At 44.8% G+C, this 17,970-nt stretch overlaps 1 protein-coding gene across 6 annotated transcripts; it reads right to left on the bottom strand.

Moving 5' to 3' along the window:
- Nucleotides 1-21: 21 nt before the first annotated feature.
- On the bottom strand, nucleotides 22-16,980 carry MTFR1L (mitochondrial fission regulator 1 like). 6 transcript variants are annotated; one of them, XR_003523611.2, is made up of 8 exons: nucleotides 16,800-16,892; nucleotides 14,029-14,173; nucleotides 13,435-13,539; nucleotides 10,409-10,518; nucleotides 9,967-10,178; nucleotides 8,424-8,745; nucleotides 1,092-1,411; nucleotides 22-615 (listed from the first exon to the last, which is right to left on the bottom strand). XR_003523611.2 is itself a non-coding variant. In XM_027614908.2 (7 exons), the coding sequence occupies exons 2-7, from the start codon at nucleotides 14,050-14,052 to the stop codon at nucleotides 1,306-1,308; spliced, it is 879 nt and encodes a 292-aa protein (XP_027470709.1). In that variant the 5' UTR covers nucleotides 14,053-14,173; nucleotides 16,829-16,980; the 3' UTR covers nucleotides 22-1,305. The 6 variants fall into 6 exon arrangements, 5 of the variants coding, with proteins under 5 accessions (XP_027470709.1, XP_027470698.1, XP_027470719.1 ...); XM_027614908.2 differs by having other exon boundaries at nucleotides 22-1,411; nucleotides 16,829-16,980; XM_027614897.2 differs by having other exon boundaries at nucleotides 22-1,411.
- Nucleotides 16,981-17,970: the final 990 nt, after the last annotated feature.

Here is a 17,970-nt window from a genome sequence, read left to right as displayed (position 1 = left end):
AATTAAAACATTACCATTTTATTTCTGAAAATGCAACTTTTTAATAGTTAATATGTTATATCATTGCCATGGGTCCCATCTTAACACCCGTGTCTATCCAAGATGTTATCCACCAGGTGGCAGTTTCCCATGTTGCAGGTGTGCTACTTTAAGAGGCTTAAATAGCCTCTAGGGGGCAAGTGTGCAAGTTCTAAGATGGAACTACTTAAGAGTTTAGGGTAAAATCCCTACAGAAAGGGAAAAGAGGCTCCCTACGGAAGTTTTCTTTTATGTAGGCGGGACTTTATAAGAAAAGAGGGGAAGCCAGGAACTGTTTATGAGAGTTCACATACCTTAAAATTAACAGGAATCCTATACTCATGATACCAGGTGGTTACAGCGCAGAGACAAACAGCACATGCACCGTCTCTCCATATCCTTCATTTAATATCAGGTAGTGCTTCAACCCAAACACACACAGGATACATACCGTAGAGAAAGGGACCTGAGGGCTTCTGAGTCATGCATGGTGTGGTAGGTACAAACCTTGGCCCAGTGCAAAGGAGCAGTCAAGGGCCTGGAAGAAGGATGGTGCTCTGTTTCTCCTTCCCATTTCTCTTTCCTACTGGGCTTAAGCTAAAGTCCATGGAAGAGAAAGCATTTTCAATCAGTGGAACCATGAGGCCCCACGGCCTGGGAGGGTAGATTTGGTTGTACAGTATTACAAAATATATTTAAGAAAAAAACCCAGGCCTCCCAGCAGCAGCCCAAGTGTCAGCTGGTCCAGAGGTCTGACCTCTACATCTAGGGACAGGAAAGAGGGAGAGGGTGATTGCTGGGCACTGATGTCAGTTTATGATGGAGCAGCATAAGATTTTCCCTGCCCTGTCAACACATATAAACATTTATAGCCCCTCAGCCCTCAGCCCTGCTCTGCTGCAAGGAAGCCGCTGAGAGTGACGGCTGGGCACAAAGTGTCCGGTGAGACCAGTTATGGGGTCTAATGCAGTGAAGTAAGCCATTCATTTAGGACCTGTTTTCACACAGAGGCAAGGAAAAACCCAACTTCTGTCTCACCCTTTGGACGGAGACATTCCAACCTATACATTTACCTGTAACAAGTGTCTTGGTGCAAAACAGGCCTTAGCTTCTGCTAAGGTTTAAAGCAAAGGAAGCATGATCCAACTTTGCTCTTTCAGTCCAAGCTCTAGCTTTCGGCAAGACTGTTGCAAAAGATTTCTGAGAGGCAAAAAGGTCTGTGGTGAGGAAGGCAGCTATTGAAGGAATTCCAGGAGCATGAGACTGAATTTGCAGAGCTGAGTTCTGTCAGTTTCCTTTTCTACTAATATCTTCTTCCTTCAGAGCAAACTTCCTCCTTAGGACCTCAGAGATAAGGACAGCTGGGTCTTCCTCCTTCAATAAACTCCGGTTCCTGGAGACAAAATAACAGCTTGTATTTATGAAGTACTTGCTCTTGGGCAGTGTTTTGTGTCTTTGAATACATTATCTCATTTAGTCCTCACAACAATCTTACCAAGAAGTCTTTTCAGATGAGGAAACGGAAACAGAAGTGTTCTACAGTTTGCCCAAAGTCAACAGGCGCTCAGCCAGTAAGTAGCAAATCCAGAGTCCAAAACCAAGCTAGCTAGTTTAACTGAATGCTTTACTATTTCCTGAAATGGCTATAAAATGTGGGCAAGAGTAAAGGACTATCAACCAGTTAAGAGTTGGCCTACTGTAGCTAAGCTTCTGCTCCCACCTTCTGTTGCTGTCTTGTCTTACTAGCATTTCCCCAGGTCAGCAGGGGAAGTGACTGTGGACGTGGCTGTTCTGACCTTTACTATTAGTTCTGGGGAAAAGGTGTGCTGAGGATTTCCTACAACCTTGTCTGCTCATCAGAGGAGCTCTGAGATGTTTTTAATTGGAAACATATGGGTACAACCTTTTTTTTTTAATTAAAAAGTTTTAAATTTCTTTTTTACCTTTTGACACCCTTCACCTATTTCCCCCATTCCTACCCCCAGCCTCTGGCAAGCACCAATCTGTTCTTTATTATCTACAAGCTTGGTTTTTTGTTGTTTTGTTTTAATTTAGATTCACATATGTGATCCTATAGTTTTCTGTCTGGCTTATTTCACTTAGCATAATGCCCTCTAGTCATTATATTGTTACAAATGGCAAGATGCCTGGGTGGCTCAGTTGGTTAAGTGTCTGCCTTCTGCTCAGGTCATGATCCCAGCATCCTGGGATTGAGTGCCACATCAGGCTCCTTGCTCAGCAAGGAGCCTGCTTCTTCCTCTGCCTGCCGCTCCCCTTGTGTGTGCTCTCTTTGACAAATAAATAAAATCTTAAAAAAAAAAAAAGACGGGGGGGGAAGGGCAGAGGGAAAGGGAAAGAGAATCTTAGGCAGGCTCCATGCTGCACAGAGCCCAAGACAGGGCTCATCACACAACCCTGAGATCATGACCTGAGATGAAATCAAGAGTCAAATGCTTAACCCAACTGAGCCACCCAGGTGCCCCCAACCTTTTTTTTTAGAGAGGGGGAGAGAGAGGGAGGCAAATGGCAAGATTTCAGTCTTTTTTAAGGCTGAATAACATTCCATTCTGTATATATACCACAATTTCTTTATCCATTCATCCCGATGGACACTTAGTTTTTTCCGTATCTTGGCTATTGTAAATAATGTTGCAGTGAATATGGGGGTGCATCTGTCTTCTCAAGTTAAGTGTTTTTGTTTTTGGATAATACCCAGAAGTGGACTTGCTGGGTCATATGGTAGGTTTTTGGGTGGGGGGGAGGGGGAGAGAGAGAATCTTAGGCAGGTTCCATGCCCATTCTCAAGACCCTGAAATCATGACCTGAGCTGAAATCAAGAGTCAGATGCTTAACCAACTGAGCCAACCAGGCACCCCTCATGTGGTAGTTCTATTTAATTTTTTGAGGAACCTGCATACTGTTTTCCATAGTGTGTGCACCAATTTACATTCCTATCCATAGTCACAAGGGTTCCCTTTTCTCTGCATCCTTGCCAATACTTATTTTTTATCTTTTTGATAAGTCTTTCTAACAGGTGTGAGGTGAAATTTGTGGTTTTGATTTGCATTTCTTTGATGATTAGTCATGTTCAGCATCTTTTCATGTGCCTATTGGTCATCCATATGTCTTCTCTGGAAAAATATCTGAGTCCTATACCCATTTTTTTAATCAGACTGGGTTTTTGGTCTTGTCTTTTCATTTCTTGCTATTGAGTTGTATGAGTTCTTTATATATTTTGGATATTAACCCTTATTGGATATATGATTTGCAAATATTTTCTCCCATGCAATAGGTTATGTTTTCATTTTGTTGATGGTTTCCTTTGCTGTGCAGAAGCTTTTTACTTTGATACAGTCCCACTTGTTTATTTTTGCTTGTGTTGCTTTTAGTGTCTGGTTGAAAACATATCATTGCCATGACCTATGTCAAGGAGCTTACTGCCTGTGTAAGATAGTGGTTGAGATTCATTTGTATGTGGCTGTCCAGTTGTCCTAGCACCATTTATGGAAGAGACTGTCTTTTCCTTACTGTATGTTCCTGGGTCCTTTGTTGTAAACTGACCATATATGCGTGGGTTTATTTCTGGGCTCTGTTGTGCTCCAATGATGTGTTTTTATGCCAATACCATTTTGTTTTAATTACTACAGTTTTGTAATAGAGTTTGAAATTAGGGAGTGTGATGCCTTCAGCGTTGTTCTTTCTCAAGATTGCTTTGGCCATTTGGGGTCTTTGGGGTTCCATACAAATTTTAGGGATACTTTCTTCTAGTTCTGTAAAGAATGCCATTGGACTTTTGATAGCATTTGCATTGAATCTGTAGACTGCTTTGGGTAGTACGGATATTTTTACGATATTTTTACAATCCATGAGCATGGAATATTTGTTTCCTTTAATTTCCTTCCTTGATGTCTTGTAGTTTTCAGGATACAGCTCTTTCACGTCCTTAATTTTTATCCTAGGTATTCTGTTCTTTTGATGAAATTGTAAATGGGGTTGCTAATTTCTCTGATAGTCTGTCAGTAGTGTATAGAAACACAACTGATTTTGACTTATTTTGTATCCTGCAACGTTACTGAATTCCTTTATTCCAACAATTTTTTTGAGTTTTTAGGGTTTTCTGTATTTCATGTCATCTGCAAATAGTGAGTTTTACTTCTTCCTTTCCAGTTTGGATGCCTGTTCTTTCTTTTTTTTGCCTAATTGCTCAGGCTAGGACTTCCAATATTATGTTGACTAAAGTGGCGAATGGGCATCTTTTTCTTATTCCTCATCTTAGAGGAAAAGCTTTCAGCTTTTACCGTGGAGTGTGATGTTAGCTGTGGGCTTGTCATATCTGGCCTTTATTATTATGTTGAGGTATGTTCTTTCTATACCTGCTTTGTTGAAAGTTTTTTTTTTTTATCACAAATGGATGTTGAATTCTGTTGAATGCTTTTTCTGTATCTATTGAGATGAACATGACTCTTATCCTTTGTTTTATTACTATGGTACATCGTATCGATTTGTAGATTGTTGGACTATCCTTGCATTCCTTGAATAAACCCCACTTGATATAAAAGGATTATATACCTTTTAAGGTATTGTTGAATTCAGTTTGCTAATATTTTGTTGAGGATTTTTGCATCTATGTTCATCAGGGATATTGGCCTATAATTTTATTTTCTCCTGGTGTCATTGTATGGTTTTGGTGTAAGGATAATGCTGGCCTTGTAAAATGAATTTGAAAGAGTTCCCTCATCTTCTCTTTTTTGGAAGAGTTTAAGAAATACTGGTATTCTTTGAATGTTTAGTAGAATTCACCCAATGAAGCCATCTACATGGTCCTGGATTTTTATTCATTGGGAGGTTTTTGATTACTGATTTAATCTCCTTACTAGTAATCAATCTGTTCAGATTTTCTATTTCTTTATGATTCAGTCTTGGTAGATTGTATGTTTCTAGGAATTTATCCATTTCTTTTAGGTTGTCCATTTGTTGGCATATAATTTTTAGTCTCTTATCCTTTGGTGTCTGTGTTATTAGTTGTAGTATCTTTCATTTCTGATTTTGAGTCCTCTTTATGGTGATTCTGGCTAGAGATTTGTCAATTTTATTTATCTTTTCAAGGACCCATCAATTACTTTCATCTTTTCTGTTGCTTTTTAGTTTCTATTTCATTTATTTCTGCTTTAATCCCTGTTATTTCCTTCCTTCTACTAACTTGGGGTTTCATTTGCTTTTTTTTTTTTCTGGTTTCTTAAGGTGTGAAGTTGTGTTATTTGGGAATTTTGTTTCTTGAGATGGGCACTCACTGCTATGAACGTCCCTCTTAGAAACTGTTTTTGCTGCATCTCCTAAATTTTGGTATATTTCCATTTTGTTTGTGTCAAGGTTTTATTTTATTTTTATTTATTTATTTTGATGGAGAGACAGAGAGAGAGGGGACACAAGCAGGGGGAGTGGGAGAGGGAGAGGCAGGCTTCCCTCTGAGCAGAGAGCCCAATGTGGGGCTCGATCCCAGGACCCTGGGATCATGACCCGAGCTGAAGGCAGATGCTAAATGAGCCACCCAGGCGCCCTTTTGTGTCAAGGTATTTTTTTGGTTTCTGATTTGACCCCACCCCCCACCCAGTTGTTCAGTAGATGATGTTTAATCTCCACATATTTGTGAATTTTCCACAGATTTTGTGTAACTCATTTCTAGTTTCGTATCACTGTAGTTGGAAAAGATGCTTGATATTTCAGTCTTCTTAAATTTATTCAGACTTGTTTTGTGCCCTACCACATGATCTAGCCTGGAAAAAGTTCCATGTGCACTTGAGAATGTATATTCTCCTGGTTTTGGAAGGAATGTTCTGTATACATGTTAAGTCTACCCAGTCTAACAGGTCATTTAAGGCCAGTGTTTTCTTGTTTTCTGTCTGGATGATCTATCAGTTGATACAGGTGGGGTGTTTAAGTCCCCTGCTATTATTGTATGGTTGTTTCTCCCTTCATGTCTGTTAGTATTTGCTTTATATATTCATAAATATTTACAAATGTTATATCATCTCTTGTTGGAGTGACTCTTTTATTATTATATAATGCTCTTTGTCTTGTTACAATCTTTCAAGTTGACTTTTTTTCTGATATAAGTATAGACACCCCGGGCTTTCTTTTGGTTTTTATTTATACAGAGTATCTTTTTCTATCCCTTCACTTTGTGTGTTTTTACATCTAAAGGAGTCTCTTGTAGGCAACATATAGGTTTTGTTTTTTAATTAATTTAGCCACTCTTTTGATCAGAGTCCATTTACATTTAAAGCAGAATTATTGATAAATATGTACTTATTGCCATTTTATTGTTTTCTATTTCTGTAGTTCTCTATTCCTTTCTTCTCTGGCTCTCTTCCTTTGTGGTTTGATGACATTCTCTAGTGGTATGCTTATATTCCTTTTTATCTTTGTGTATTTACCATAGTTTTGTTTTGTAGGTAAGATTAGCCTTAAGTATAACAACATATCTGTAAGTCTATTTTAAGTTGATAAAATAGTTGCCAACTTAAGTTTGATCACATTCTAAAGCTCATCGTTTTTACTCCCATGTTTCTGATGTCACATTTTACATCTTTTTATCTTGTGTATTCCTTAATTATTGTAATCAGTTATTTTTACTACTTTTGTCTTTTTGACCTTAGTAAGTGATGAATCCACTATTTTTATCATCTTTCCAGTGAGTTATTCTTTGATATGTGTTCCTGTTACTTACTAGTGCTCTTTTCAGCTTAAAGAGGTCATTTTAACATTTCTTCTAAGGCTGATTTAGTCGTGATAAACTCCTTTGAGTTTTGCTTGTCTGGAAAACTCTCTTAGTTCTGATAACTTTGCTTGGTTGGAAGTTTTCTTCTTTCAGCATTTTGAATATATTGTCTTTCTTACTCCCTCTGGCCTGCAAAGTATCTGCTGAAAAACGTGTTGGTAGTCTTATGGGGGTTCCCTTTTACGTAAGTTATTTTTCTCTTGTGGCTTTTAGGGTCTCTTTGGGTTCATCTTATTTGCAACTCTCTGGGCCTCCTGGATCTGGATGTCTGTTTGCTTCCCCACATTAGGGACATTTTCAACCATTCTATTTTCTTTTTTTAAAGATTTTATTTATTTATTTGAGAGAGAGCAAGAGATCCAAGCACAAGCGGGGGGAGGGGCAGAGGGAGAGGCAGGCTCCATCCCAGGACCCTGGGATCATGACCCGAGCCGAAGACAGATGCTTAACTGAGCCACCCAGGTGCCCCTCAGCCATTCTATTTTCAAATAAGACTTCTGTACCTTTCTCTTCCTCTGGGAGCCCTATAATGAAAACATTAGTCCATTTGATGTCCCGCAAGCTATCTTTACTTTTTTTTTTCCATTCTTTTTTCTACTTGTTGCTCTGATTGGGGGAGTTCTACTGCTTTGTCTTTTAGTTCACTTATCCTTCCTTTTGTTACTTCTGTTACTCCTATTAGAGGAGTTCAGGGCAAACTAGATGAATTTTTTAGTTACTGTGTTCATCAGCTCCGTGACTTCTATTTAGTACTTTGGTGTATTTTCCATCTCTTTGTTGAAGTTCCTTGTTCATCCACTCTCATCTTTATGACCTTTGAATTCTTTATCAGGCAGATTACTTATCTGTTATTAAGGCTTTTTCCAGAGGTTTTTATAAAAGATCTAGAATTCATAGTAAAATGTTCACATCACAAGGGAACTATGGGAACAAAACCAACTCCAGATTGGGGTAGGTTTGAGTTACCTAACACATCAAAAATATCTAGAAAATTGGTGCTTTAAATTCTAGTGAACTTATATACATCCTTATGAAGACATTTTACTGGTCGTTAGGTAGGTATAAGATCAGTCTGTCACACTTCTGAATCTTTGCTGATGTTGCTACTTTCTCATTTTTAGTCATCAACCCAGCTCTTTCCATTAACAAAGGAAAAAAGATCCCCAGACATAAGGCTCCACTCCTTGGGGGTTCTGCTTTAGTAAGTTTGTGTATTTATAACAAATCTTAGCAGTTCTGCTGGACAGCCAGGTTTAGAGTCTCAAATGCCTGGATTTGGAGAGCTGGTTTGCATAAGGGACCACTGTATTTTAAAGCAGAAACCCCAACTTTATGAAATTCTCCTTCCATCAAAAATAAGTCTACCAGTTTGGGGGACAGAAGTTGGATTAGATGAGCCTTCTTGTAAAATTTCTACTAATGATTGGGTTAGATCACCCCAACCAAATGTAAAATGTTTTTTCCTCAAACTGGAGCCCAAGGTGTTATTAAGCAGGCAAGCTTTGTGAATGAAGTAATACACAGCTACTACTGAAGACTTAACTTTGTAAATTCTTTCTACTAGATCATTGGCCACAGGCGATTTAAACAGTAAACACACCACCAGAGCTCCTTATCACATACTTACAGATCTTGGCTCTGTTTCATCCGGTGAAAGTCCTTTAGGATCCCCATCATATCTGCAAAGCTGCTGGCCTTGGACAGAGAGACACAGTCATCCTCTTCAGACGAGCTGCAGGTAGCTTTGTGTTCTGGTTTGCAACATTCAGGGCTGGCAGAACAAAGCAGGGGGACTGATGGAAGCTCAGGGACCTCTACCTCGGTCTCCTCGGTGATGTCACTAATGACAAAGGAAGTTGTAGAGTGGAATGAGGATCCAAAACAAGGTAAGGGAGAAGAGACATTTGAACTTCCTGGAGATAAGAAATCTGGCGTTAATGAAGCCGAAGCTGAAAGAGAAAACAACAGGCATGGATGGACATTGGGACTAGAATACAGCAGTAGTATCTTTTCCCTACAAGCACTGCCTATCAAACATTCATTTCCTGCGCTTGACATGACATCCTAGGAGAGCCCAGGATGTTATCTGTAAGCCTGTGAAGATTCCTCCACTACCCACCCCTCTCAGAATCTAAAGAAGATGGAAAAGCACTGAGCTCTTCCAGTGTTCTGTGAGGGTGGAAAAACCCACCCCATAAAGGCTTAGGCTTCTAAAAGCTCCCATTCTGCAGTGGGCTATATGGAGTGACCGCCCTACTTCTACCAAAGCAACGGTGACAAAGGCCAGAATGTGTCCTTTTCTCTAACTGGGCTAGTGCTTGTGACTGTGCTCCTATCCGTGACGTGAAGAAATAGCAAAAACAGAATGGTGTAGTCGTCCTAGTTTCTCAAATCTTGAAAGAAGTTCCAAAACAAAAGATTTTGTTTCATTTTTCATCAACTACTTCATCTTGACTCTTGGATGACAAAAATGTAGCCAATATAAAATGGAAAATTCAAGTACAATTCCTCTATTAAACTGCCATATGAGTGAATTAAATATATGAGAATTTTACCAATAGGTAAGGTTTGGGAGCTATGACTTTAAGTTGACAAGGAGCAAAAAAGTGAGGATGGATAGAACGAACAGGATGATAAACCCTGGGCAGCTTGGGAGAGAGCCAATGTTGGTGTTTCATGCACTGGGTCAAGGCAGACTCCCATCCATTTCCAATGGTGCTTCTGCCTTAACTGCAGACAGACAGGTGGAGGGATAGAGAGGTCTCTGGGGGAACAAGGAAAGGGAAGATATGTAGATAGGAAGATAGCTTAAAGGGGATCTCTCTCTTAATGGTGGGGAATCCTTATTTCTCATTGAAAAGGGAAGCTGCTTGAGGGCTCATGGAAGAGGGTGTTGGTTTTTGTAGCCAAGGGAGGGAATCTGCGCGGGGGGGGGGGAGGTCACAGGTTAAGTGAAGATTTTGTACCTAATCAAACCAGTCAGCCCAAAATGGCTGATGGAAACCAGCCAAGGAGTACTACAGGCTAGCCAGTCCTCAGGACAACCCCAGAGCCCTGGGCCTTTGTTCCCCTGAACCACGGACCATCATTTTCCTACCCTTATCCTGTACCAAAAGCCAGAGGTAAAGGAACAACCTGCTAAGTTCTGGCCCTGACTCAAGGGCTCCTACCTGCATCAGCTGCCACTATCTTAGCAATCTGGCTGCGCAGGTGGCTCAACTCATCCTGCAGCTCTGTGGTGCGGGTTAGGGCTGGCAGGGCTGGCTTCTTCAAGGCCAGAAGCCTCTCCTCGGACCCACGCAGGTTGGGCACTGAGGCATTGCGCTGCATGACAATCAAAGGGCTGGGCTTCCAGGTATGCCTCAGGGGCCGTGTGTCACTTCTGGACCAGGGAAAGACAAGTATGTCAGAGACAGCCAGCCACTGCACCCCTTCTAAAATTCCTTCACCCATTCCTACACAAGTAACACAGCCAGGCTCTGCTCCCACTCAGAGCCCATAGCTTTTGTTCCTGTTGCCCTCAGCCCCTCATAAGCACTTCCCCTGTTGCCTGCCACCTCATGTGGGAAGGAGCTCCCCATTCCCCAGCAGACCAGCTACTGCCTCAGCTACCTGACCCGGGCATATGTCTCCTCTTCATCCGCAGCAATCCAGGCGATGTCAGCCAGAGTAGGGACTGGGGGTACATCCCTCAGACACAGATCAGAGATGTTGGGCAGGGTCTACGAGGAAGCAAAAGTCATCAAAAAACATTTATTGACATCATGAGACTATCAAAGACTGCAAAACAAAAAGGAGGGGCACCTAAATATCAGGAAGACTTCCTAGAGAGGGGAGAAGACAGTTCCTGGTTGGAAAAAGGACAGAAAAGAGTTGGTGGGATTACAAGTAGTTCAGCACACCTGGACAGAGCTGGGGGTAAAGGGCGGTTTGCAAGAGGCAGGAAAGTGAATTAATAACTTTGATTCTAAGACCAATAATGAGCCACTGGAAGATTCTGAGTAAGAATCAGATTTTGAAAGATTACTCTGGCTGCTGTGTAGAACATGCTTGAGAGAGTGAAGAGATCAGTTATGAGGCTGTTCTATCTTCCAAGCAAAACATGGTGGCCTAGAGCAGGATTGGGACCTATTTTTATATATAAACTTTTATTGGAAAGTCACACCCATTCACTTAAGTATCGTCTGCGTTATTTTTTAAGCCGCAACTGCAGAAGTGAGTAGTTTTAACAGTAGTTATGGCCCCCACACTAAAATATTTACTATTTAGCCTCTTAAAACATTTGCTGACCCCTGGCTGGAGCAAAAGAGTCTTCAGTGGGACTGGTGAGAGTTACCTTTCAACAGAGATGGCCACTAAGAGCACCTTGCTTTCTGAAGCTATGAGAATACAGGTACAAGGACATCAACAAGAAGTTTCTTGGGCTGGCTCTTTACAACACCTCCATAGCTAATTGGGATCTACACTGTTATAGCAACTCTGCTTTAAGCAAACCGGATAATTTTAATATTTGGATTTAAATAAAAAGAAATGATTAATCATACCAAAACAAGAGGATTCCTTAAAATAACCCCTCAACTCAGATGAACAATAACCAGGGAACAGACAAGTCTGAGTGACTTTATGTTAAATGAAAGATCAGGAGGATTCAATCATGCTATGATTGTAACAAAGTAAAAAAAACAAAAACAAAAACACATGCATCTAGAAAAAGATGGAAAGGAACTACACCAAAACATTATTAACTATTTTGTGTGATGAGTGTGTGATTATATGTAATTTATTTTCCTTTCTTTTTTCACTTTTCACGATTTAATATTTTTGTATGGGTAAATTTAAAAAATCAGTACGGTTCCTTTAAATAAGGGAATTAATTTACAACAGAAATCCAGGGACAGTTTCTACACATGAGTTAAATTCAGATGTTTCTGCTATAGATTGGTAGATGGATCAGGAGCTGATAGCTCTAGCTTTTATTTTATTTTTTAAAAGATTTTATTTATTTATTTGAGACAGAGAATGAGATAGAGAGAGCATGAGTGGGGGAGGATCCGAGGGAGAAGCAGACTCAATGCTGAGCAGGGAGCCCGATGTGGGACTCAATCCCGGGACTCCAGGATCATGACCTGAGCCGAAGGCAGCCGCTTAACCAACTGAGCCAACTCAGGCACCCCATATAGCTCTAGCTTTTAGATAGGGAACCTGGATCTCATAGGAGCAATGTGATGCTCCAAGATTACACAGGAAAGGACTTCCACTGACCCAAAGTTACTGCTAAAATAGGCCATTTAGGGGAAGCCTCCATTTGTTTTCCTTTCCAGAATGCTGCTCCGCTATTGACAATTAAATGCGTTAAAACATATAAAGTATTTAGCACAGTGCCTGGCATACAGTATGTGCTCAGAAAATGTTAGCTAGTATTACTAATACTATTCACGCCTACTCCTGATCTGTGGGAGCCTGTGCCCTTGATCGTCCCTGCCCAGAAGCATCTGGCCAAAGGACTGAAGAGGTTATAGCCAAGTGTAGGGGCAACATCCACTGAGTCCCTCACACTCCCTAGTTGTGCTTCCCTTTGTTTCTGATGCTTGAGGCAGCTAGGACCACATCCTGCCCATGCCATTTAGGCAAATCTGGATAACTGGCTATCCCAGGGCACAGCATAGCCACCCCACATCACATACTTCCAACTCCATTCCTGACTCTAATACCAACCCTGACACCATTTCTGACCCCAGAACGAGTTCCCACAATTTCACAGCTCAGCATCTGATACAGAAACTCAGCCTCCTTCATTTCTGTTTCCACTGGGCCCATGTCTTTTCAGGCATATATTTGTTTCCTCTGTGTAGGCAGAAAGCTGAAGTACTTCTCTTGTGTCCCAGTTCCCCCAAACGTACATGTCTTAAGTATCTAGCCTGGAGGTGGTTCTTAACCATTAATTCTTAGAGGGAGGTAGCTGGGACTAATAAATGCTACTTAGCTTTCCACTGCAGAGTGGCGGGGTGGGGGAGTTCTCAAAGACATGTGCCAGGCAAGAATCTGCTGCAGAGTCAGTGCTAAAGGCCCCTAGATACAGAGGTAAGCCTTAAGTGCTCTAGTAAAGGAGTGGCCAGACTTGGCCAGAAAGAAAAGGATGGGGAGTAATGGCCTCAGGGAAACATAAAAATAGACGGCTAAGTGGTCAAGTCTTAGGGCTAGTAAGAAAAGCAGAGTTTGACTCAGTCACACAACACTCAGTGTCTCACATGGAGACCTGCCAGGGTTGCAGGCAAACACCTCAGGGCAAAGACATGGCTACTCTGGGAATCTGGCTTAGCAAGGGCCTTTGGCCTACTCTGATGAACTGGACTGCAGAAGCCTGATGAAATCTTAGTCACTTAGTGGCATCAAAGATGCAAGGTTATTCATTTATGAACAGACTGGAAGTCTGTTGTGGTCATAGTTGTGTGTGCAATCAGGAAGGCACAGTGACCGGTATCCATTATATGCACTTAATAAATATTTCTTGACAAAATGAAAAAGTGATCAGGAAAGCAACCTGCCTTAGCAACACCAAGTAGTCCGGGGCACAGAAGCAGCACCATCCTCCCAGAGCCTCTGAGCCTCTACTTACCCTGCTCTTTCAGCATACTTACCTCGAAGGATGCCCGGGGACATGGCTTCAGGGGCAGGTTGGTCCCAATTCTTCTCACTACACTGCGAGCAGCCCCATGTGGCTTGTTTTGCCAGATTGGGATGGTCTAAAGGAGAGAAACAAGGAGTCTCAGAGATGGGTCCAACTACTGTTCCATTCTACCCTTCTCCCCTTTAGCAGGCAGACTGAAGTCCCCAATCCCAAGGACAGGGCACTGTGTGTGGGTCAAGTCCCAATATAAGTGAGGGCAGATTCCCCAGTTGCCAGCCATTTAAGGGGACATCTGCTGCTGCCAAGGCACGGTAAATGCTGGGAGGACCCAGTGAAGGCATGAGGAATTAGTTGGGTATAGGGATCATACAGGTTACCCACCCTTCCCTCTGCCCAGAAAGGCAGACACACATTGACTCCTTAAAAGCCCCCAAGACCACACTTGGTTTTGCCTATTGGGGGCAAGTGGTGGGAGTATGTGGAAGGGTCGCCTCCAGGGGAAAGGAAGAATTAATTGGAGAGTCTCAGAATTTCCTACAGAATTTCAGCAGGCCCAGTGCTCAACCCTTCCCCACCACAGCCCTGCCCTGGGAATGCCCCTTACCACACTGGCTTCCATTCCTGACATTTCAACCAGCTCCTGGACTTGAAGGACAAGGCAGCCACAGGGAAGCTCTGGGGGCTTGGGGAGGCTGGAGGCGTGATTCCTTCATATCAGGCCATCTTTAAGGAACATCAGATCTCTCTTCCTGTGAAACAACCCCCACAGTGGAGACTCAGTGGCTACCACACAAGCCCCATAAAAACCAGGTCCTGCAGAGTTATAACTAACACCAAGATTTCTCTGATGTTTCACAGGGGAGAAAAACAACCCAAGAGGCTGCCCTCACCCAACAATGGCTTCAAATCCAGACCCTTGAAGGTTCTGTTCCAGACCTGTGGCATGAGCTTGGCCAACTCTGGGAGCTTCCTGATCCCTTAGGTTTCCTGAGGCATTACTTGTAGAGATGTAGCAAGAACTTTCTTGGTAGTTTAAAAGCCAAATTGTAGGTACCATTCAAACCCAGCATTCATTCTTGAAGATGGGGTATAAAAGCCCCAGCATGTGCCACCAAGCCTAGTACTGCTGAGTCTAGGCAAGGGGGAGGTGTAAGGTAGACAACGGTAGAATAAACAACCAGCTCTTGTCAATCTCAGTCTACTGGACTACAGGGAAAAGAGCCAAAAATTTTATCCCGTTTAGCCATTCTGAATGTTGGTTTTTCCATATGTAAAAAGAGGACAAGAGCTGCCATCCTAGATTACCTTAAGGATCAATCAGCGAAATAGGGTAAGATTTTAAAGCGCTTAATGAACGGTTAAAACACGACACAGATGGATGGGATCACTCCTGACTGTATTCTTCACAGCTGCTCTTATAGGGTGAGCAGATGCAATCAATGAACTCATTCCCTTGTTCATCAAACGTAACAATACCCACTGTGTCAGGCCCCGTGCTGGGCACTGCAGGGGCTATGGAAGGAGGAAGACACACACGTGCTCTCAAGGAACACACAATATGAGAGAAACAGGACTTGAATACATAATTTTAGCAAAGGCTGAGTATCACTCTTAAGAAAGGTACACTAAGCAGGTGGCGGCCCCTGGCCCCAAGGCCTTATGGTGAGTTCAGAGGGGGTAGGAAGGGATGAAAAACAGCAACGATAGCACAGGTCCAGGACAGGAAGGCGAGGGAGGCATAGGCAAAAAGAGCAGAGAAAGGTAAACCGGTGGTCGAGTCATGAGGGCTGGGAATGCCCAGGTAAGAAGTCACTGGGGAGCCAAGGACAGGCTCTTCACAGGGGATGGACTGAAACCTCCCTTGCAGGATTTCTCTTTCACCTGTGGGAGAGGAGTTATCACTCACTTTACAATACAAATGGGGAAAGGAAGCTGGAGAGAGGAAGGGAAGTGTCTAAGGTCACTCAGTGGTCACGCCAGTAGAAAGCACTTCAAGTCTGGTCTAGATGCTGCTGCCTTCTGCGTGGGCTCAACTCCGTGCAGTTCCAGGCTTTTAGCAAAGTCCCTCTGTGTGCCAGGCTCTGTGCTGAATGTCAATGCCTGCCACAAGTTTCACAGAACAGTGCTTCCCTGTGTTTCTCGCTCTGGACACTACAGCCACTTCCTCTCCAAACTTACCTCCAAAGACTCAGGCCTAACACAGCAGCCAGAGGGATCTTTCTAGGACACGTTGCTCCCGTCTAACCCCCGCCCCTCCCTACAGCCATCAGGGTGACATCTAGACCGGGCACCGGCCCTCCACAATCAGGCCCAACCTAACCCGACCAAACTCCAAGGCCTACAATTGGGCCCCTGCCCACCTGACAGCCACACCTCCCACGTTCCCCTTGCCCTTCAGCCACGCGGGCCGCCTCTCAGCTCCCATCCACACTCTCTCTCCGCCGGAAACACCAGCACGTTCTTCACCAAGCTCATTCTTCTTCATTCTTCAGAGCTCAAGCATCACCTCCCTTTCCCCGACAGTCAGATCCTTACTGCCTCCCCTCCCCCAGCACCCCACGTTTCCTTCTGAGTCCTCTCACAATAGTAATTAGAACCCGCGTAGCCTGCCGTCCGTCGCAGCGCAGGAGCTTCCCCAGGCACTGCACAGTGCCTGCCTAGTCCCCACTGAGCACTTCAACGTTTGCTCACGAACGAAGGAGAACTCCGGCTTAGCCTTCGCCCCCCTCCCCGCCCCAAGTGTCATCGGCTCGAAGACTTCCCCCAGTTCGCTGGCAACGCAGGTTCTCAGCACCCCTGCGTTCCCACGACCCCTCTCCAGGCCGCTGTCATGGCCTGTTCACACACGCTCTCCCGCAAGAGACTCGGGGCTCCCCTGGGGCAGGGTCTGCTCTCATCACCCCGGCGCCGGGCGCCCCACCGAGGCCGCCGCGCTCGGTGGAACCTGGCGAGCGACAGCCCGCGTGGGCCCCTTGCGGCTGCACTGGGGGAGCCGCCTCCTCTCCGCCGTAACGGCTCGACCCCAAGGGGCCAAGGTCGGCCAAGTTCTCGCCGCCGGCCCTGGCGGCCCTCGGACCCACAGGCCTGGGCCCGGGTCCCAGAAGGAGCGAGGCGGCCGAAGTGGCGCGGCCGAAACGAGAAGCCTCTGCTGTAGCACAGCCACCGAAGCTGGGTGACTCGAGCGAGCAGCTACCCCCCCGGGCACTGAGTCCTCCCACCCTCAGCCGAACGAGGCGGACTACACGGGCTCCCGCGAGAACTGGCGCGGAAAGAGGAGCCGCGGTCTCCGCACAGCGCCTGGCACTAGGCCGCACCGACAGTCGGGCTAGGAGACGGCGCTCCCGCCTCCGTAGAGGCACTCGGACCTACTCTCACCTCAGACTCCGGCTGCGGGACTCACTCACCTCACGGCCCCTCCTACCACAGCGGGCCGCCCAGCCTCAACCGCCCTCACTTCCGCTGACTCGCCCCCGGAAGCGATCCATTGCGGCTGCGCACCGAGCGGCGTCCCCGCGCGCCCTCGGAAGGCGGAAGGCGGCTTCACGCGGAGATCCCGAGGAAGGGGCCACGCCCACTGCCGAGACCACGCCCACGCTGGCCCGGCCCTTGGGAAAAGCTGACGGCGCTTGGAGATCCCCGCGGCCTAATTGGCCGCATCCACCGCCGGTCTCCACCTCCTTGCTGCTTTCCTCTGGTAGTCCTGATCCGACCTCTAGCGGCGGAGGTCTACGTCCCTGCCCGGACCCCAGATTGTGTGGCGTCTGCTGTCCCTATGCCTAGGCACACTTAAGACTCCTCCCCCTGGCGTTCCAGGCCCTCCGGACCTACCTCTTGCCTTGCCTCATTTCGCCCTGGTTCGCTCTGCACGCGCCTAGCTTCCCAGCCAAGACCCTCTACAGTCTTCTGTCCGGCAAGAAGAGGCCTCTCTCTCCTCTACTGCCCTTCAAAGCTCTTTGTAGCTGTCTTCTATTTTAGCCTTTATGTATCTCTCTCTCTCTCTCTCTCTCTCTCTCTCTCTCTCTCTCTCACACACACACACACACACACACACACACACACACACACACACGGTAGATTCAGTGAGAGTAAATCAATGGGCAAGACCCCAGAGGCACTGGGAAAGAGACCCACATTCCTTCCAGGCTCACTCACCCACTCCCCCCTCCCGCTTCAACCCTCTCGGTCCTGGTCTCCATGGCATCCAGGCCTGGGTCACATGCCCTCCCCTGACCTCAGGATACAGCTGTGCCTGGCCCCCAGGCTGCAGTTCTTGGGTCTCAAAGCCTGCGAGTCCCAGCTGCCAGGGACAGGCTGGCTTCACAGGAGGACGGGTTTGGGTAGTCACACGGGGCCTCTTGCTCAGAACTCTGCTTGCTTTAATGCTCTGCTGTTGTCCTCTTGTATATATATGTGTGTATGTGTGTATAAATATATATATATTTGTATATATGTGTATTTATAGTTATATATATATAATATATACATTTATATATGTGTGTGTGTATACATAAATTAGGCAAGGGGTCCTACAGTTTTCATTTTGCAC

This window comes from Zalophus californianus, chromosome 4 (assembly GCF_009762305.2).
Source record: "Zalophus californianus isolate mZalCal1 chromosome 4, mZalCal1.pri.v2, whole genome shotgun sequence".
In the NCBI taxonomy this organism is placed as follows: Eukaryota; Metazoa; Chordata; class Mammalia; order Carnivora; family Otariidae; genus Zalophus; species Zalophus californianus.
This window is presented reverse-complemented; position numbering and strand designations above follow the sequence as displayed.